The sequence below is a fragment of the Podarcis gaigeae genome (assembly GCF_964106915.1).
Source record: "Podarcis gaigeae genome assembly, chromosome: 3".
NCBI lineage: Eukaryota > Metazoa > Chordata > Lepidosauria > Squamata > Lacertidae > Podarcis > Podarcis gaigeae.
In genome coordinates this window covers 104,394,718-104,416,261 of record NC_139680.1, presented here as the reverse complement: position 1 = coordinate 104,416,261, position 21,544 = coordinate 104,394,718, and the positions used below count along the sequence as shown (strand labels likewise).

Here is a 21,544-nt window from a genome sequence, read left to right as displayed (position 1 = left end):
CAGGCCTTTTCTGCGGTGGCTCCGTTTGTGGAACGCTATCCCGAGGGAGGCTTGCCTGACAACTTCATTACATATCTTCAGCCAGAAACGAGTCTCTTCCAACCAGAAATCTGGCTGATTCTATGGCTTTTTTAAAGTGTTTGTGGGTTTATTTTTGTTACGCATTCTGTATTTTTGTTTTCTATTTTTCTTACATCTTAGAACTGCAGTGTTGTAAGGGGTCCCAAGGATCATCTGGTCCACCCCCCCCCCCCAATGCAAGAGTCTTTTGCCCAATGTGGGGCTCCTACCCACGGCCCTGGGATTGAATCTCGTGCTGTACCGACTGAGGTCTCCCAGGCCACTGTCCCAGTCCTGTTGTGAACCGCCCTGAGATCTTTGGATGAAGGGTGATATGCAAATTTAACAATAACCATAACATTTTGTGGGAGTTGGATGAGATTATCCAGGCAGCCACTGATGGTAGCAGCACGATGATGGGTTTGCTAGTTTTTAGGCGCGCGTCGTGTGAGAAAGAGGGAATGCGTGTGCAGCGAGGAGGGCCCAGAACCCCATTGTCTGCACCCAGCCTGCCGCAGGGTACATATTTGGAGATGCTGCGCGCCTCTGCAACGGCTCCTCTCGAACAAGCGCAGAGAATCAGCCCCCTTTGCGCTTCTGATCCGGAGCGAAAACGCACGATCGCGCACCCACACACCGAATCAGCTCCGAATTAATCGCACCCAAAGAGTCTGAGAAGTGTTCTGGGAACAGAAAGGACAGGCGGGCAGACGCGGCGAGGCGTTTTTTTCCGGAGCCCGGCCCCCTTTTGCTCCCTGACCCCTGCGCTCGGCGGCCCCGGATCACGGCGGGGTGGAGCCAAGATGGAAGAGGAGCCGCTGCCGACGCTGCCGGAGGGGGAGAGGCTGCCTCGGTCTTCCCAGAAGGCGTTTCCTCCTCCTCCTCCTCCAGAGATAGGCGTGCGCCTCTCTGCAAGCGGCAGCGGCAGTGAAAGTTCGGGCTTGTGAGAGCGCCTCCTCCGCAGGGGTGACCATGGCCCTCCGGGGATCGCTGGAGGGACCCGGGGGCCGCTCGGCCGCCGCTTTTTGATCCGGCTCCTGCTGCTGCCTTCGGAGCCTTCCTCGCGAGCATGTAGGAAGGGGTGACAGGAAATGCTCGGGAGTCCAGCGCTCGAACGGAAGGTGCCCGGGCTCTGATCCAAGAGAGGCGCGCGCCCGGATCCCACCCCCGGCCGCCCTCCCCGGTGCCTCGGAGTCAGACCCGGCGGCAAGCCTCCTTCGCTGCGTCCTCTCGGTTTCGCCGCCGCCGCCCCCTAATTCGTTTTTGAGCCCCGCAGGGTGGATACGTCTCTTGCAATGCCGGTTTGGATGGTTTTTATTTTGGGGGGGCTAAGAGACGGCGGGGCCCCCATGCCTTTTTAATCCATGGGTCCAAGGCTTGCGCTTTGATCCTTCCAGGTGGGGCGGGGGAGTGGCGGCGCATTTTGCGCCTCTGTTTATTTATTTATGGTTCATTTTTAAATACACACACACACACACATATATATATACAAAGATGTACACGTTTGTGGCACGGGATGAGAACAGCAGCGTCTACGCGGAAGTCTCCAAAATCCTGCTTTCCACCGGACAATGGAAGAGGCTGAAAAGGGACAACCCCAGGTTTAACCTCATGCTGGGAGAGAGGAACAGGCTGCCATTTGGGAGACTGGGTAAGCGAGCGATGGGGCCGACAGTTATCCGGGCAAACGAGCTGGCTGGGGTTTTTTTGCGCTCTCGAGCATCAGGTTTCCGCGCAACACTTCTAAAGCTGCGCTTGGTTGTATGAATGGGCGCGCGGGGGAGGCAGCCGGCTGCGTTCGAAGCGATACGGCGCCGGGTTTCCTCCCCCTAGACCCGCTTCTTATGTATGCAACTGCTTAAGTTTGGGTGCACAAGAGGAGGGGCGTGAGAGAGAGGGTCTGTCTGGCTCGTGGCGCATATAACTAGATTTGGGTGTTGGCCACTGCAACCAGGGAGTGACTTGACTGTTTCGCAAGTCCGCTTGGGGATTTGCTTTTTCGTGGGGGGGGGGGGTTTGGAGGATAGAAAGTAGCTGGAGCAAACGACACACTGTACTGGCACAACGTCATAAAATTGGCATCCCTTGTACCTTAACCTCCTGATATATTTGTTATCAGTGTTATTTAATGAATTGCGGCAATTGTGAAACTAATTTGGTCTGGGGTGCTCCTCTTGGTAAGGATAATGATGCATTAGGTTGGGTCTCAATCACAACATAATGCTGAGAATCACATTTCTATAGGAATACTTAGATTTCTGCCCCACTCCCAAAGGAACCACTGGAGAGCAAACTTATATGGCAACCAGTCCCTTATTAGGTACTGAAATGTCATTTTTGCTTTTTCATGTTAGACCGGGGTTAGAAGCAACTACAGATCACCAGCAAGCTGCCCTTTGGCAGGCTTTGTCGTACCTTGACCATTTTTTTTTAAAGTCTGCTGGATCTCCAGGTGTTCAACAGAAGTGTTGTTGTTCGTGTGTCATTGTTGATGATAAAACTAGCAAGAGTGCCCTTTATTGAAGTAACATGGGGAGGACTTTTCCTAAGTTGGGAATAGTCTTTGGGAAATAATAATTAAGCTGTGTGCAAAAGACGGATGAATCTTAAACAGTTGTTATATCTTTAATACAAAGACCCAAACACTTGACAAAAAGAGTTTAGTTCACTAACCTCCTCTATTTGAGTTGTTCATAGTTACTGGTTGACTAACTTTAAAGCTGATCCACATTGAAAGCTGATCCATAGACCTCTGGGTATAGGGTGGTATATAAATTCTAATTCTTCTTCTCCTTCTTCTCCTCCTTCTTCTTCTTCTTCTTCTTCTTCTTCTTCTTCTTCTTCTTATTATTATTATTATTTATGTGAACAAAAATGAATGACATTGCAAATTTCTGTGCTGCCTCTTAATTTTGTGTAATAGTCTTTATTTTCTTCAGTGGGGTTATTTTTAAAATGCCATTTGCAGACTCTTGTGAGTCAGGCTGACAAGACATTTGAGCCTGTTCAGCCAAGAGAGAATAATGTGCTTTTGGAACAGGTGGCTTTTCCGAGAGATGGATTCCTGGGAGGAGAGAGAGCATTAGGGGGGGTGTAGGAATAGTGGTGACAACCCCAGAGAGAACTGTAGTCCAAAATACCTGGAAGGCACATGGCGAAGGACGAGCTCCATTGGTTGACTTTGGGGCAGGATGAGCTTTGGGAGGATTAAAAACAAAACCATAGAGGTCTTTGTACCTGGGAAGAATTGCAGAAATGGCTGGCTCAAAACAGCATTGGAAAGTGCATCAAGGATTCTAGTAGGCCTGGAGCTAAGCATGAGTCAGGAGCTAAAAAGGCTGAGTCAGGACCAAGTTCCGTAATTTGACTATTCACTGCACAAAAAGGTACTTCCCTAAATCTTCCAACATTCATTCAGCCTCAATGGATGCCCACAAAGTCCTAGTGTTACGAGAGAGAGAGAAAATTCTCTGTCCACTTTCTCCATGCCATGCAGAATTTTATAAGCTTCTATTGTGTCACCTCTTTCTTTTCTCCGAACTAAAAAGTCCCAAACGCTGCAATCTTCCCTAACAGAGGAGTCTCTCCATCCCCTTGATCATTTGTGTGGCCCTTTCCTGAACCTTTCCCAGCTCTGCAATATCCTTGCAAGAAAGGGGATTTCAGATAAGGATTAGGAAGAACCTCTTGATGCTGCACACTGTTTGATAATGGAACAAAGTGGATGACTTTGCTCTCATTGGAAGGTTTTAAGCAGAGGCTGGATGGTTCCCATTTAGGGATGTTGGGTTGCTAGCACTAGATGGTTGAATTGGTGAACTTGGTGGATTCTTTTGACTCTTATTATTCCCAAGTTTTTCAGAAAATCAAACTAGGAAAGAAGAGTTCCAGCCTTCTGCCACCCTACAAGGTAGAAGATCACACACTGAGCCATGTGCTTCTTTCTGAGATAAATGGGCAGTCATCATAATAAACAGTCCTATGCATGTCTAGTCAATGGGATTATTCCCAAGTAAGTGCATATAGGATTGGGTACATTAATGGGTACATGAACAGGATCATTATTTAAGCAAACCAAACAAATCCATATGTTCCATCTGCAGACAAATCCTACGGAAATGTAAACGTCATGGAAACTAGCCTTGAGGGGAGTGTGACAGTAGGATAGGCTCTGCAGCTGCTCTGCTCCCAACATACAGAAGTCCTTCTCCAAGGTTATGAGTTCCCTGCTTTGCCATTTCATCTCCTGTGTGGATCATGAATCTTAGTAATTGTTTTAACTGATGCATGAGGAAGAAAAGCTGCTCTAGATAGGTGACATACTAGTAGCTGCACCAACTCGAGGAGAACCCACGATCTAGGACCAACTCAAAGACTTCCCCATCCAAGATAGGTTGTACCTCTCCATCTAGATTGATCACATGTACATACACATGGTACCCCCGTCTTGGTCTGCATTAAGGACAGTTTCAGAGCTCGGGACAGCTAACAGAGAATATTCTCATAACTCACCTTGTGTAGCCTTCTAACTGGAAGGAAAGAAGTGTGTCTTATCCTGTTTGTGGATTGGACACCTCTACAAAACTACAACTGCTTTTGTGCTAGTGTTACTGATGGAATGATTGCAAACAAAATGCAAAGTCAGAATAGCTGGCCAGGCAGCAGGACTGGTGAGCAACAATTCAGACAAAGGAAGTTAGGACTGATTGATAATGGAACATGAGTCAGCAATTAAGGATGCTTGCATAAAATGCTAATGGACTGCATTAGCAGAAAGCTTCATATCCAGATTTCAGGAACCAGTGCTGATTTTCTTGGCTCTGATGAGTTCTCAGCTGGTGCACTCTGCAAAGTTCTGGATACCACAATTATAAACAAATGAAAGATCCGCCTTGTAGCCTTGGGACTTTTCCCAGCCCAAATCCTGTTCCAGCAGGGCTACATTGTGCCCTTGTGTAAATAAAGGGTGAAGCATGGTCAGGCTATTCTTGCTAGCTGTGTTTTGTTTTTAAAAGAAGCAAGTTGTGTCCTTCAGCAGTACAGAAGGGAAGACTGGGTTAAAAGAATGAAGAAAGTACAGTATAGCTATATTTTCAAGTGGGCGTTTGCAGGCAAAGAAATAAACCTGACTCCTGAATGGCGCTTAACATGGAGCTGCTCTTGAAGACTGCTTGGAAGCTTCCGCTGGAACAGAATGTGGTAGCATAGCTTTTGACTAGAGGAAACTACAGGGATTGCTTAACACCAGCCTTGTGCCAACCTCATCGTTATTACTTTGTCTCCAGGCCATATTAATGGAGTTTGCTTTCCCTAAATGCTCTGGGTTTTCGTTGGAGTTATCTTAATGAGTTGTAGGTGTCCCTGCGTATGTGCCTTTGCCACTGCAGCGTTAAAAGTATGCTAACAGTACATGCAATTCAGGTTGTTACGATTCTCAGCTGCTCGAAGGCCATATGGCAGAAAGCGACCTATGAACTTGAGAGCTATTTATATTTAAGGGGTAGTGCTGTGGTCTAAACCACTGAGCCTCTTGGGCTTGATGATCAGAAGGCTGGCAGTTCAAATCCCCGTGACAGGATGAGGTCCCGCTGCTCTGTCCTAGCTCCTGACAACCTAGCAGTTCGAAAGCATGCCAGTGCAAGTAGATAAATAGGTACCACTGTGACAGGAAGGTAAATGGCGTTTCCATGCACTCTGGCACTTGTCACGGTCCTCCGTGCACCAGAAGCGATTTAGTCTTGCTGGGCAGATGACCCAGAAATCTGTCTGTGGACAAACGCCAGCTCCCTTGGCCTGAAAGCGAGATGAGCGGCGCAACCCATAGTCGCCTTTGACTGGACTTAACCGTCCAGGAGTCCTTTAAAAGGTAAAGGGATCCCTGACCATTAGGTCCAGTTGTGGCCGACTGGGGTTGCGACGCTCATCTCGCTTTATTGGCCGATGGAGCTGGCGTACAGCTTAGCATGACTAAGCCGCTTCTGGCGAACCAGAGCAGCGCACGGAAACGCTGTTTACCTTCCCACCAGAGCGGTACCTATTTATCTACTTGCACTTTGACGTGCTTTCGGACTGCTTGGTTGGCAGGAGCAGGGACTGAGCAATGGGAGCTCACCCCGTCGTGGGGATTCAAACCAGCGACCTTCTGATCGGCAAGTCGTAGGCTCTGTGGTTTAACCCACAGCGCAACCCATGTCCCATAGGAGTCCTTTACCTTTACCTTTTTACCTTTATATTTAAACAATGCATTAAGTGATTGCATGAATGTGCCACAATTTAAGAAGGATATTGACAAGCTGGAGTGTGTGCAGAGGAGGTCAAGCAAGATGTCTTCATTTCATATGTTAGTGCATTCCTTTTACTCATATTTTCAGCAGTAAACAATACTATTTTAAAGAATGGATTAATCACTTTCCTTTCCTTTGCTGAACCCCTTCTGTTTGAAATTTGCACCAGTATGATCTATAAAGCATCTCCAACAGGGATGTATGATTGATTGGCATAATTACCGTATTTTTTGCACCATAACACTCACTTTTTTCCTCCTAGAAAGTAAGGGGAAATGTCTGTGCGTGTTATGGAGGGAATGCCTACGGGTGGCGGGGGGATCTGCTGCAGTCGTGAGCAGAGGATCCATGGTTCCCCTTCCTTCCCTCCTCCGTGGCTCGCTTTGAAACAGCAAAGTGGGAGAAGAGCCGCTGAGTGGGGAGGAGAGAGGGACAGAGAGCCTGCTTCTTTAAAGGAGCAAAGCGGGAGAGGAGAGGAGCCTTCTCCCCTTATACCCCTCTTCTTCATTATTAGTAGCATCCTTCTCCACCCACCCCATGCGTGCTTCTTCTCCCCTCAAAACCCCTCGCCTGCATTATTAGCAGCATCCTTCTCCACACACCCCACATGTGTTCCTTCTCCCCTTAAACCCCTCGCCTGCATTATTAGCAGCATCCTTCTCCACACACCCCACACGTGCTCCTTGTCCCTTGAGTGCTTTTCCTTCCCTCCCCATTTAAAACATGGTTACAAAGCACGGATCCACATGGATCCTCAGAATTTTTGCACTGGGTCACCCCAAATTCACCATCCGATCACATAGCATTTCCATGGCTACATCTTGCACCAAAAAAATCACGCACCCACTGTTGCCTGGGGCCGCAGTGGTGCAAAAACGTGGTTACAAAGCATGGATCCACATGGATCCTCAGGGTTTTTGCATTGGGCTACTCCAAACTCACTGTCAGGTCACATGTCTGTGGCCTCAGCATGAACTACAAAAATCATACATCCACTGTTTCATTTAGAATATTTTTTTTCTTGTTTTCCTCCTCTAAAAACTACGTGCGTGTTATAGAGCGAAAAATACGGGTATATTAAAATTACTATTCCCCCCCTTCCCCTCATTTTATATTTTGATCTTAGCTGCATGTATCAGTGTGGTTGTTTCTGTTTTTAGCCATGCTCAGATTTATCTCTTGAGCCTAAGGGTATAGAATGCACTGCCTCACAGATGTTGTCAGACTCCAATTCCCATCAGTCCCAGATGATAACAAGGGTTGCCTTGAAAAATCTGTCTTTAAATTCAGCTCTGTGCAAGGCCAGATGTCAGGGTGTGTGATGAAGCCGTACGAATGAAACTAATCTTTGACAAATAGTGAAGGAGCAAGAACGGCAGGTGACACAGCAAGTGAAGGGAGAGTAATCAAATCTGGGTGGAAGTTCTGCATAATTTCAAGGGAATCTTGGGCTTAGATGAGGAGCGGAATCTACAAATCTCTATGGAACACGAAGTTCCACTTGGATGTAATTAGAGAGAGAGAGAGAGATTAGAGAGTGAGAATGAATGATTAATATGGTTAAGGGATATTCATCCCCACTTAGGACTGCTTTACCCTATATCAGATGCTGCTGAAACACAACATGCTGTCCTGAGATAGGGAAGCAACCTGAGGTATCTAGACAGTCAGGAAAATAGAGTACCATATGCTTCTCCAACAGATGTGGGGAGATGTAGTATACTTATTATTCTATTATTAAATTTCTATACCGCCCTTCATCCAAGGATCACAGGGTGGTTTGGAAAATAAAAACACAAAAATACATACCATAGTAACAAAGAAAAACAATAACCCCTACACACAGTTTAAAAGGCCATTGATTGTTTAATTAGCCAAAGCGCTTGGGAGACAATAAATGTTGTTGCCTGGCACCTAAAGATATATAGCAGAAGTGTTCTAGGAGCCTCAAAGGATGATCTCAGGGTCTGGGTCAATTCCTATGGGGAGAGGTGTTCCTTGAGGTATTGGGGTCCTGAGCCACTTAAGGCTTTATAGGTTAAAAACAGCACCTTGAATTGGGCCCGGAAACTAATCGACAGACAGTGCAGTCTGGCCAAATTGGTCTAATACAGTGGACACTCGGGTTGCGAATGTGATCCATGTGGGAAGCACGTTCGCAACCCGCAGCGCTGCATTTGCGCATGCGTGGGTTGTGATTCAGTGCTTCTGCGCATGTGCAAAGCACGATTTAGTTCTTCTGTGCATGTGCAATCGCCGAAACCCAGAAGTAACCCGTTCCAGTACTTCCGGGTTCGGCGCGGTGCAAAGCCTGAAATTGCGCAACCCAAAGTGTCTCTAACCCAAGGTATGACTGTATGCTCAAACCGTCTTGTCCCGGTGAGCAACTGGCTGCTGAATTCTGCACCAAGCTGTCTTCAGCGGCAGCCCCACAAATAATGCATTGCAGTAATCTTAACCTAGAGCAGTGTTTTTCAACCACTGTTCCGCGGCACACTAGTGTGCCACGAGGTGTTGCCTGGTGTGCCGTGGGAAAAATTGAAAAATGCGAATTTTTTTTTTTTAAAAAATGTCAAATTTTTGCCCACTAGGCGGGCGCCGGACTGTGTCCACCCTATTTTCCATCCGTCCTGGGTGGGGATCAGATCGGATGGGATCGGATGAGAGCGGACAGGCGGTCCGCTCTCATCCGATTCCCCATAGAGAGCAGCGGGGCTCTGACATCTCCCTCGCTGCACACAGTGCGGAGACGGAGCTGTCATCCGCCGGCTCAGCGGAGATCAGCGGATCGATCCCCGCTGAGCAGAGAACGGTCCGCAACGTTTTTGTTTGCCATTAAAGAAAAAAATATTAAACATTTTCTAATGGTGGTGTGCCTCATGATTTTTTTTCATGAAACAAGTGTGCCTTTGCCCAAAAAAGGTTGAAAAACACTGACCTAGAGGTTAGCAGAGCATAGGCAACAGAAGTGAGGCTATCTCTGTCCAGTTATGGGCACAGCTTAGCCACCAGTCAAAGCTGATGGAAGGCTGTCTAAAACTGAGGCCACCTCAGCTCACGTGATGGTAATGAATACATCATCATCATCATCATTATTTATCCGAAGATCACAGGGCAATTTACAATACGTACCCCCACTAGCAGTAACTACTTTCCACTAGCAGTACCTCAGCCTTATCTGGATGGAGCTTCAGTTTGTTAAATCATAGAATCATAGATTGTAGAGTTGCATGGGAACCTGTGAATCAGGGGTCAGCAACCTTTTTCAGCCGTGGGCCGGTCCATCGTCCCTCAGACCATGTGCGGGGCCGGACTATATTTTGGGGGGGAAATAATGAACGAATTCCTATGCCCCACAAATAACCCAGAGATGCATTTTAAATAAAAGCACACATTCTACTCATGTAAAAACACCAGGCAGGCCCCACAAATAGCCCAGAGATGCATTTTAAATAAAAGGACACATTCTACTCATGTAAAAACACGCTGATTCCCGGACAATCTGCGGGCCGGATTGAGAAGGTGATTGGGCCACATCCGGCCCCCGGGCCTTAGGTTGCCTACCCATGCCATGGATGTCCAATCCGCTGCAATGCAGGAACATGCAGCTATTGAATCTGTGACCTTGGCGTTACCAGCACCATGCTCTACCCAACTGAGCTACCCATCTCTCTCATCCAGTCCATTACCAAGGCAAGACACTGGTCCAGCACTTCCACTGCCTCACCTGCAGATGTAAAGGAGAAATAGAGCTGTGTGTCATCAGCCTATTGCTGGCAACGTACTCCAAAACTCCAGATGACCTCACTCAGTGGTTTCATGTAGATGTTATTTATATACAGTGGTGCCCCGCAAGACGAATGCCTCGCAAGACGAAAAACCCGCTAGACGAAAGGGTTTTCCGTTTTTCGATGTGCTTTGCAAGACGAATTTCCCTATGGGCTTGCTTCTTTTTGCGATTTTTGAGTCTTGCGATTTTTTTCGCTCCCCCCCCTTTTTCTAAGCCGCTAATACCCTTTTAGCCGCTAATAGCACTAATCCGCTAAGCCGCTAATAGGGTTGCTTCGCAAGACGAAAAAACCGCTAGACGAAGAGACTCGCGGAACGGATTATTTTTGTCTTGCGAGGCACCACTGTATATATATTTTTATTAGTTTTTTAACATAACATTTTCAACAATTATCAAACATACTTTTATATCTTATACACTTTTTTTACCTTCCATCCATCCCATCTGAATTTTTTCAAATCTTATCACTTAATTTACATTTCTTACTTTCACTATTACATTTAAATATTATAACTAATGTCTCTCTTATTTCTCTTTGCAATATTTCATATATTTCCCCTTACAAAACTTATTGTAGTCCTACTAGCGTAATTTGTTGATTACAGTTGCTCTTCAAATAGTTTGTATATTTCTTCCAAACTTTCTTTCTTCCATTAATTTTGTCTGCCCTTCTTCTTTCGTCGGTATTTTTTCTTGCTTCCATTTCTGGGCCAACAGGTTTCATGTAGATGTTAAACAGTATCTTAAATTGAACTTAGTGTCCCTTTAGAGATCCAAGATCCTCCTGTTTATCTAGCCTGAGATGATTCCCCTGCAGTTCTGCAGATTTGCCTCCGGATTTTGTTACTCTCATCATTTCCTGCGCCATCTCCCGTTTTTGCTCCTTCGTGATTTGTCCAAGTTTAGTTCTACCCTAACAGTTTAATAACCCTTCTTGACATCCGGCCTCGTGCAGAGCTAAACCCAAAGGCAGATTTCACAGAAACCCTTGTTAAGATCCGCCTCTCCTTCGGCAATTAAAAACACTTGGATAACTACTGTGTGGGCTCAGTGGCGTATTTTTTATTTTGTTCCTTGTTTTAAGCACCAACACTTCAACTCTGTCAATGCCTCCATTGTTGCCTTTAAAAAGAGCTTTCTGATCGCCCTCCACCACCATCTGTGGGGAGGAAAGCCAAGAGCTCTGTTGAATCTCCTTTGTCAATGGTCTTTGATACAGTTCTCAACGTGAATACATTTGATGAGGGAGGCTAGGTTTTTGGAATATTTTCCTAGGCCTGCCTCACTTTCGCAAGCATTCCCCACTTGGAATTGTTCTTATACAGTGGTACCTCAGGTTAAGTACTTAATTCCTTCCGGAGGTCTGTACTTAACCTGAAACTGTTCTTAACCTGAAGCACTACTTTAACTAATGGGGCCTCCCGCTGCCGCCGTGCCGCCAGAGCACAATTTCTGTTCTCATCCTGAAGCAAAGTTCTTAAACTGTAGCACTATTTCTGGGTTAGCAGAGTCTGTAACCTGAAGCGTATGTAACCTGAAGCGTATGTAACCCAAGGTACCACTGTAGGTTCTTAAATTTCAACAAACATCGTCAAACCTTGGCATGGCTACGTCTGGTTCTAATGCCCAATGTACCGTGGCAGAGGGGCCCAGCTTATATATCACACAAGAGCCTTGACCAATTCATCCATCGAGAAGCTATTATGATACTAGCATCATGCATTATACATGAGAAGCCCGGTGAAAGTTCGCCTGAGGTCAGTTGAAAAGCTATATTCATGCAGTTTTACACTTCGGGACAATTCACACCAACTCTCACTACTTTCTGTGTTTCCTCCACCGTTAAAAAACAACAACACTTTTTTCTTTTTAAATATGCTCAAATGTGATCCTGTTGCATTGCTAGATGTTTCAAATGCGCATTTGTATAACGTATGCACACAGAGTCAGCCTATTTGTCCGTCTAGCTCAGTAATGTTATTCTAGCAACAGTTCTCCAGGGAGATGGAGCGAAGAAAGGTCTTCTATATCACCTGCTACCCAATTCTTCTTTTGTTTGTTTCAAATGCCTGGGATTAAATTTGGGACTTGCGTCTGCATGCAGAGCATGTACTCTTATCACTGCTGAGTTACAGCTCCTCCCATCCTATAAGGCCCCATTTGCACCATACATTTAAAGCACTACTGTACTACTTGCCCTTGAGGCTGAGCCAGAAACTCCAGCGGGTGCAGAATGCCGCGGCGAGGCTGCTTACGGGGTCCTTGCCGCGGGATCACATTCACCCAGTGCTTTACCAACTGCACTGGCTCCTGGTAGAGTACAGGGTCAGGTTTAAGGTGCTGGCTTTGACCTTTAAAGCCCTATGCAGCTGTCAGGGAACTGCCATCGGAGCCAGAGGGAGAGTGAGGGCTCCAGAGGGATTCCGGAGAGCGTCCCAGGAGGGCGAGAGGCAGCCCATCTTCTGGGGAAGGAAATCAGCGTAGCACCAATGGAGAAGGGGGGCAGATGGGGGAATCGGCGAGGTGGCTCCATGACTCCTCGCTGGAGACCAGCGGGGAGAGCACGGATCCTCAACTGCCCACACCCTCCCTGCGCAGAAGACTTCCACGCAGGGAGAGTAGGCGGAGACTAGGCGTCAAAGAGCTTCTTTGCTGGAAGAAGTTCAAGAAACGCCCACTGACGGATTCTGCCAGAGATTGAGGCAGCCACGGGTGAGCGGCTGTCTGGAGAGAAAGGGTTCACCCAGGTAACTCAGCCAAGGGTGGTGCCGATTTATGCACAAGCAATCCCTAGAACCACTACAGCGGCCTAGGACCCACATACCTACGGGACCGCCTCTCCTGATATGCCCCACGGAGGAACTTAAGGTCCACAAATGACAACATTTTGGAGGTCCCAGGTCACAAGGTGGTTAGATTGGTCTCAACTAGGGCCAGGGCCTTTTCAGTACTGGCCCCGACTTGGTGGAACTCTCTGTCACAAGAGACTAGGGCCCTGCGGGACTTGACATCTTTCCGCAGGGCCTGCAAGACAGAGCTATTCCGCCTGGCCTTTGGTTTGGACTCAGTCTGACCCTTATGTTTCCCTCCCCTTATGGTCTTGATTTATTGGCTACTTTAAAATGAGGCTGCATTTTAAATTGCATTTTAACCTGTATTTTAAATTGGGTTCCTCCCCTCTCTTTTCCCCCTATTATGTTTTTACTGTGATTTTCTTGGTCTTAGCCACCCTGAGCCCGGCTCTGGCCGGGGAGGGCGGGGTATAAATAAAAAATATTATTTATTATTATTATTACTTGAAGCAGGCATGAAGTCCTGCAAAGAACCCGGGGAAGTGTAGTTTGCTAAGGTTGCTGAGAGTTGGTGGGGGGGCTTATACTCTCCTCAAAGAGCTACAATTACCAGAGTGGTCTAACAATCATTCCCCCTTCCTAGGGAATTCTGGGAATTGTAGCTCTGTGAGGGGACCTGTAAGCGTTCCCAGGAATCTTTGGGCGAAGCCATGACTCTTTAAAGTGGAATGGTTCTGCTTTAAATGTATAGTGCAGATGGAGCCTAAATCACGGTAGGGAAGAAGTCAGGACTCATTATTCCAGACTGAGGTTCTGCTCACTACACACCATACACGGAATTATTTAAATTATTAAATTATTCTTACTACATTTCCACATTGCTTTGTGAATCTTCGTTTAACGTTCCCATAAAAATTCATCAGCTCGTTTGTTTTTAAAATCTTGTTCTAATTTATCTTAATACTGTATACACATTTAATGATTCAATTTTGCCCAAGATACAGTGGTGCCTCGCAAGACGAAATTAATTCGTTCCGCAAGTCTTTTCGTCTTGCGAGTTTTTCGTCTTGCGAAGCACGGTTTCCCATAGGAATGCATTAAAAATCAATTAATGCGTTCCTATGGAAACCGCCTTCAGACCAGGTCCGGGGACAGTCTGTCCCCCGACCTCTTCTGAAGGCCGGTGGGGGGCGAAAGTCTTTGCTCCCCCCCCCGCCTGCCTTCCTGGGACAGCGGAGACTTCTCCGCTGTCCCGGGGCGGTCTTAAAATGCTGGCGGGCGGCAGCGAAGCCTTCGCTGCTGCCCACCAGCATTTTAAAAACCCCGGGACAGTGGAGGACTTCTCCGCTGTCTGGGGTGATCTTAAAATGCTGGTGGGCGGCAGCGCTGCTGCCCGCCAGCATTTTAAAATTGCCCCGGGACAGCGGAGGAATTCTCCGCTGTCCCGGGGCGATTTAAAAGCCCCCGGGAAGGCAGGCAGGGGGGACAAAGACTTTCGCCCCCCACCGGCCTTCAGAAGAGGTCCTGGACCTCTTCTGAAGGCGGGCGGGGGGCAAAAGTCTTTGCTCCCCCCTGCCTGCCTTCCGGGAGAGCGGAGAAACGCAGCGCTGCGTTTCTCCGCTCTCCCGGGAAGGCAGGCAGGGGGGCAAAAGTCTTTGCTCCCCACCGCCAGCATTTTAAAAGCCATCCGGGATAGCGGGAACCGCTTCCCTGCTATCCCGGACTGCTTTTAAAATGCTGGCGGTGGGGAGCAAAGCCTTTCGGCCCCCGCCGGCCTTCCTGGACCTCTTCTGAAGGCCGGAGGGGGGGGAAGGCTTTGCTCCCCACCGCTAGCATTTAAAAGAGGTCCCCGGAGATTTCCCTATGGGCTTTCTTCTTGCGAAGCAAGCCCATAGGGAAATTCGTTTTGCGAAGCGCCTCCAAAACGGAAAACCCTTTCGTCTAGCGGGTTTTTCGTCTTGCGAGGCGTTCGTCTTGCGGGGCACCACTGTAGACATCTCTACAAAGCAGTTTTACCTAATAGAATGCATTTTGTATGTTAGTGGAAATAACATACAAAATGCATTATATATGGAGAAAGAATAATTATGCACACTTTCCCATAGTACAGTGGTACCTCGGGTTAAGAACTTAATTCATTCTGGAGGTCCGTTCTTAACCTGAAACTGGTCTTAACCTGAAGCACCACTTTAACTAATGGGGCCTCCCCCCGCCACCGCACCGTGGCGGCGCAATTTCTGTTCTCATCCGGAAGCAAAGTTCTTAACCTGAGGTACTATTTCTGGGTTAGCAGAGTCTGTAACCTGAAGCGTCTGTAACCCGAGGTACCACTGTTTGTGTGTTTCTGTTGTCATCTTCTTCGGCGGTCACTCGTAGCCGAGTAAGATTGTCTTCCATGAATGTGGCCTTAACAGTGAGTCTGTAAGTGACTGTAGAGGCCAATTCTGAATCCACACATCCTTCCACAGTGAGGACATAGGTTTCTAGGTGGGAGTTTATCATGGTGAGGATTTGCCAAACGTGCATTCCTCTTAGCTCATTTCTCCCTTTCACCCCGAGTTCATGCTTCTTCAAAGTCCATAATGCCTTCTGTAAAGGCTGTTCTCCATTTGGAGCGCTTGTGTTTGTTTCTGCATACATTGCTCAGCTGGTGAACCTCATTGCAAAATTCATTGAAGAGTGAATTTCAAGGACTGGCTGTATTTCAGTTCTCGAATTGCTTTGGAAAGTGCAAATTATGTAGGTTTGCCTTCCAGTGTGAACTGAATCTAAGTTCTCTTTCATCTCTAGGCAAAAGGTAGATCGCTGGGTGATTTGTATTAGACGGGGAAATCCTGCCTTCCAAATATTTAACAAAACAAAAATTACTGCCCAGCTACCCTCAATTGAACTGCTGAACAGAAGAAAGCATGGGAATGGATTTTTATGTGAAAGGACTGGCTTGTGTTCAGTTCTGAAACTCAGAACAGATTCCTGAGCTCTGAATTCTTTAATTCTGAATATCCTTTGCACCAGGGTCTGCTTGGCACATCTTGGGGCTCTAGTATAAAAGAAAGTAGATCTTGTAAGCCTGACGTCTGCTGACCCTTGCTGTGTAGGTCTAGAAACGACTTAAGCTGCTTACGTCTCACAGAAGGCAAAGGGATTTAAGCAGTCTGTCTGGGAAATTGCAGCCTTTGTATTATCAGATACAAGGATGCCCAAATCTCTTCTTGCATACGCCCAAATTGGCTTCTTCGTAAACGTGAGCATGGCACACATTAATGCATCTCTTCTTGTCTGTCCGTATCTGTCTATTGACCTTCATTATTCCTAGCTCTTACACTGGCTGCACTTTGACCTTATATTGTTATGCAAATGAGCCAGGGTTAAGCCTTGCCCCCATACGCTCCCCGTTTCCTCCTCCAGCTCTGCTTTTAACTAACCACAGTTTAGTATCAAGTCTGAACCCAGAAGCTTTACTTCAAACCTTGGTTTATCCAGCTGGCTTGTTTCAATACACTGTGGCAATATTAACCCAAATTTAGGGCAATTGCCCATGCCTGGCTCACCTGACTTATCGTTTGCCTACCTCCAGATCTAGCAGTGACTGGGTAGAAAACTTCTCCCTGTCCACTTTATCTACACCATGCCAAATTGTATACACCTCTATCCCCTCCCTTGCACTTTTTTCAAAACTAAAAAGCTCTAAATGTCATAACCTGTCTTCCAACGGCCTCGGTCCAGTATATCTGAAGGAGCGTCTCCTCCCCCATCGTTCTGCCCGGACACTGAGGTCCAGCTCCGAGGGCCTTCTGGCGGTTCCCTCACTGCGAGAAGCAAAGCTATAGGGAACCAGGCAGAGGGCCTTCTCGGTAGTGGCACCCGCCCTGTGGAACGCCCTCCCATCAGATGTCGAAGCGATAAACATGCTACCTGACATTCAGAAGACATCTGAAGGCAGCCCTGTTCAGGGAAGTTTTTAATATGTGACATTTTAGTGTATCTTTCATCTTTGTTGGAAGCTGCCCAGAGTGGCTGGGGAAACCCAACCAGATGGGCGGGGTACAAATAATAAATTATTATTATTATTATTATTATTATTATTATTATTATCCAACCCCTTGACCATTTTGTTTCCCCACTTCTGAACCGCTGCTTCACACTGAAAGCTGGATGGGGATTGGGGGGGGGGTGAATCACACTTGTGAATGCTCCCTGTGTAAAATATTCCCTGCAAGTATAAATCTAGCACATTGCAGGGAGAGGCTCTAGGCCAGTCTGATCCCTTCTGAGCTACTTTTCTACTTGCAGGAATTTTGTGGGTTGCTTTTTTTTTTACATAGAGAAATATTCAAAATTTTAACTGGAGTGTATTTATTGAGGCCCACTTGCAGTTAGAAATGTTATATAATCACCTTCTGCATGTGTATCTGAGACTTCAGTCTTCATGGATTTGTTAAGAGATAAGAACCCTATCTTCTAAGCCACACGATGATGGAGTGAGGGAGTTTTCTGTTCTTCCCACAATGACTACTTATATCTCTTCAGGAAGGTGTCGCTTCTGATTTGGTGCTAACTGCGGTTAGTAACTCAGGGATGGTAATGCAGCTTGGGTTTAGAATGCCACTTGCTAGCTTAGGAGAAGCCAAAATCCTACTTTCCAGATATCTCTTGGACTACAGTTCCCATCTGGCCCAGCCAGCATGAGCAGTGGTCAGGGATTTGAAGTCCAAAACATCCTCTTCGCTACCCCAAATGAAATCAGGAAGAGTCATCAGCCTGCCTTTCAGCAATGTGTGTTTAAGTACAAAAAAAATAGATGTTACCGTGCTACCTTGGTTGTCAAACTTAATCCGTTCCAGGAGTCCATTTGACTCCCGGAACCCTACGAAAACCAAGGCGCGGCTTCCGATTAGCTGCAGGAGCTTACTTCACTCAAGTGGAAGCCGTGTCGGACGTTCAGCTTCTGAAAAACGTTCTCAAACCGGAACACTCACTTCCGGGTTTGCGGTGTTCGGGAGCCGATTTGTTTGAGAGCCAAGCCGTTTGAGTACCAAAGTACCACTGTATTTCCTTGAGGCTTGGGCACAAGCAAAATGGCTGGGATTTTAAATTTCACTTTCGCATTCCACCGAACTGGGCTTCCGCCTAAAAAAAATTGGAGATCATTTGCCTGGATAAATGTTGATCTCTTTTTTAAAAAAACTTTTTCGTGCGCACACATGTACACTTCCAAATTCAAAAAGAAAAGGTTAAGATATAAAAAACCCTCTCTCTTTCTCTTTTGTAGGTCACGAACCTGGACTTGTGCAGCTGGTGAACTATTATAGAGGAGCTGATAAGCTTTGCCGCAAAGCTTCTTTAGTGAAGTAGGTTCGGCTCTTTTCTTTCTTGTAACTATGGGTTATAAGGGACCATGTACAGCACGTTTTTGTCATTTTTTTCTGAAGTTACATGAGAGGGGGCAGTTAGATGCAGGATACTTGTGGGGGGCACGCGAGGGGAGGAGAGGTTGGAGAAACTCCCGTTGTGCAAGCAGAAGTCCTTGCACAGGGCTGCTACAGACATGAATCTTGCCCAGAGGATATTTACACCCTTGACATTTGTGTTCTAAAAAACAATGTTTATAATCATTGTTCCTGTTATGAGCCTTCCTTAAAAACCCTGACCTTTTCTTGTGAAGGCGAAATAAATTACAGTGGTACCTCGGGTTAAGAACTTAATTTGTTCCAGAGGTCCATTCTTAACCTAAAACTGTTCTTAACCGGAGGTACCACTTTAGCTAATGGGGCCTCCCACTGCCGCTGCACGATTTCGGTTCTCATCCTGAAGCAAAGTTCTTAACCTGAGGTAATATTTCTGGGTTAGCGGAGTCTGTAACCTGAAGCGTCTGTAACCCAAGGTACCACTGTACTGGGCCATTCTGCTATAGTTGTATGTCCTTTTCAAGACACATCTCTTAATAGACATGCAAAATGTAGTATAAACAACAAAGAGATTTGTGGCCCCTTAAAGACTATGGCTTGCACCTCGTAATTGTCAGTGCAAGGCTTTTCTCTTGTGCAGCGGGACTTCCTTCACCACCTACACCCCCCCTAAATATGTTCTGTTCTGCGTTTCCCCCAAATCCCATGGAGCAGATTCGGGGAAGGGAGGAAAGCCCCTTTGTGCAAGAAAATCCTTGTGATAGGACACGAGAGCTGCCCTCAACAAATTTATTACCGCGTAAGCTCACTTCTTTCCCTTTTCGCTGTTTCCTCTTAATAGCAACAAATCACACCTTTTTCCCTGCAGCAGACCCCGCAATTTGTTCCTTTCAACTTGTAAGAATATGAAACACAAAGCGTTCTTGGAAATAATAAATGGTACTATGACTGGAGGCCTTCCTTTGGCGATCTGCTTTCAGACCTAGCGTGATTTCCTTGAAGCCACCTGACACGCCACTCTAATTCTGTGCAAAAGGTGCTTGAGGGCTCGTTTTGATGTGGTCTAAACCACTGAGCCTCTTGGGCTTGTCGATCAGAAGGTCGGCAGTTCAAATCTGCGCAACAGGGTGGGCTCCCGTTGCTCTGTCCCAGCTCCTGCCAGCCTAGCAGCTCGAAAGCACGCCAGTGCAAGTAGATAAATAAGTACCGCTGTGGCAGGAAGGTGAACGGCGTTTCCGTGCGCTCTGGTTTCCGTCACAGTGTCCCATTGTGCCAGAAGCGGTTTAGTCCTGCTGACCACATGACCCAGAAAGCTAGCTGTGGACAAACGCTGGCTCCCTTGGCTTGAAAAGCAAGATGAGCTCTGCAACCCCATAGTCGTCTGTCACTGGACTTAACCATCTGGGGTCCTTTGGCATAATGTAGGCCTTTTCATGCTGCCTTTATTTGCATATGGCGATAAGCCTTGAGGCTGCATGACTCGTTAATTTCAAATGAGCCTTCCTTAAAAACCTTTTCTTGTGAAGGTGAAATAAATTACTGGGCGATTCTGCCATAGTTGTGTGTCCTTTTCAAGATACATCTCTTGATTGACCTTTTGCAAAATTATATTCCGCTTGCCCTTTAGTTCTAGAAATCAAGCTGGAATTAACTAGAGTGTCTTCTTCTACAACTGCAACTCAGTTTAACTCTAGGACCCAAACTGATCTTAATCCTCCTAGATTCCGACCCGAACCACCTCAGTAAAAATTCTCAGCAATTACCCTGCCAGGGTTCGGAAAACCGTGAAAATTACCCTGCGCTCAGTTCTCACCTGTGGCTCCTACAGTTGAAACTCGGAAAATAAGAATATTGTGGAAAAGTTCGTTTATTTCAGTAATTCAGCTTAAAAGGTGAAACTAATATATGAGATAGACTCATAACATGCAAAGCGAGATACAGCAAGCCTTTATTTGTTATGATTGTGATTATGACATGCAGCTGATGAAAACTCCAAATTAACAATCTCAGAAATTTAGAATATTAAATGAAATCAGAAGCTGTCAGCATATGACAGTGGCCACATCCTGGGAAATGGTTTGAACAAGCCGGCCAAACCAGGTGAGGATAGCTGATGGGTCTCAAACCCTCAGTGAGTTAGGGGCTTCCCCTGCGTGCGAAGACAGGCTCTGGTGGATTGAGCAAATGAGACCAATAGTGAGTCCAAGGATCAAGAAGGCGGTTTCTGCATGTGCTGTAGAAGGAATTGAAAGGCACATGGGGCTCTTCAGCCTGGAAAGGTAGCCCATATAGGGATATCTTTAGGAGAAGGAAAGGCTAAGGAGTACCTCCAAATTTTACAGCAGAGAGATGTTGAAGATACAGTGGTGCCTCGCAAGACGAAATTAATTCGTTCCGCGAGTCTCTTCGTCTTGCGGTTTTTTCGTCTTGCGAAGCACGGCTATTAGTGGCTTAGCGTATTAGCACTATTAGCAGCTTAGAAAAAGGGGGGAAAGGGAAAAAACTCACAAGAACTTGCAAGACGTTTTCTAAGTGAAGATCTCCCCCCCCCCCCATTCAGTATCTGCATTGGATATAAATGTTTATGTGTATATATAAACAGTTTTTAAATATGTCATGCTTTTTAATTGTGTTTATATGTGCAGTTGTAGTGTGAAATCATTTTGAGTTGGTTCATAGGAAAGGGTTCGTAAAGGAACTAAATGATGGTGGTGATGATTTGAAAGGTCTTTCAACTGCAGCATGCCCTATGGAGCGGAAAAACCCAACTCAAATTAAATCCATGTCTCTTTCTTTAGACTAATCAAGACAAGCCCTGAATTAGCAGAATCTTGCACATGGTTCCCGGAGTCGTATGTGATTTACCCAACTAATCTCAAGACTCCAGTGGCACCAGCACAGAATGGGACCCATCATTTGATAAACAACCCAAGAACGGATGAAAGGGAAGTTTTCCTGGCATCCTATCAGAAGAGGAAAGAAAGCGGAGAGGGAAGTGTGTGGATAGCCAAATCTTCGGCGGGGGCCAAAGGTGAGCAAAGAGAGTCGCGAATTATTGAGATATTTATCCAATAGATGCTAGAGCAGTGTGACAGCTAAGAGGCTGAGCCGCAAATCAAAAGAGCCACAGACCCACTCACGGTCTCAGTATCTTACAGCAAAGATGTAGTAATATTATGTGCTTTTTTAAAAAATTATGTTTCGTGTGTG

The 21,544-nt window shown here is 46.5% G+C and overlaps 1 protein-coding gene across 3 annotated transcripts in view; it reads left to right on the top strand.

Moving 5' to 3' along the window:
- The first annotated feature begins 839 nt into the window (after positions 1 to 839).
- The window catches only part of TTL (tubulin tyrosine ligase), a 34,221-nt gene continuing 13,516 nt past the window's right edge, over positions 840 to 21,544 (top strand). For all 3 annotated transcript variants that reach the window (XR_014562770.1, XR_014562771.1, XM_083733681.1), the window contains exons 1-3: positions 840 to 1,711; positions 18,199 to 18,277; positions 21,133 to 21,365. Coding sequence is in view for 1 of the 3 variants with exons in the window: in XM_083733681.1 (XP_083589807.1) it covers positions 1,555 to 1,711; positions 18,199 to 18,277; positions 21,133 to 21,365 (469 nt within the window). In the remaining 2 variants the exon portion in view is untranslated. The remainder of the gene's footprint in view (positions 1,712 to 18,198; positions 18,278 to 21,132; positions 21,366 to 21,544) is intronic.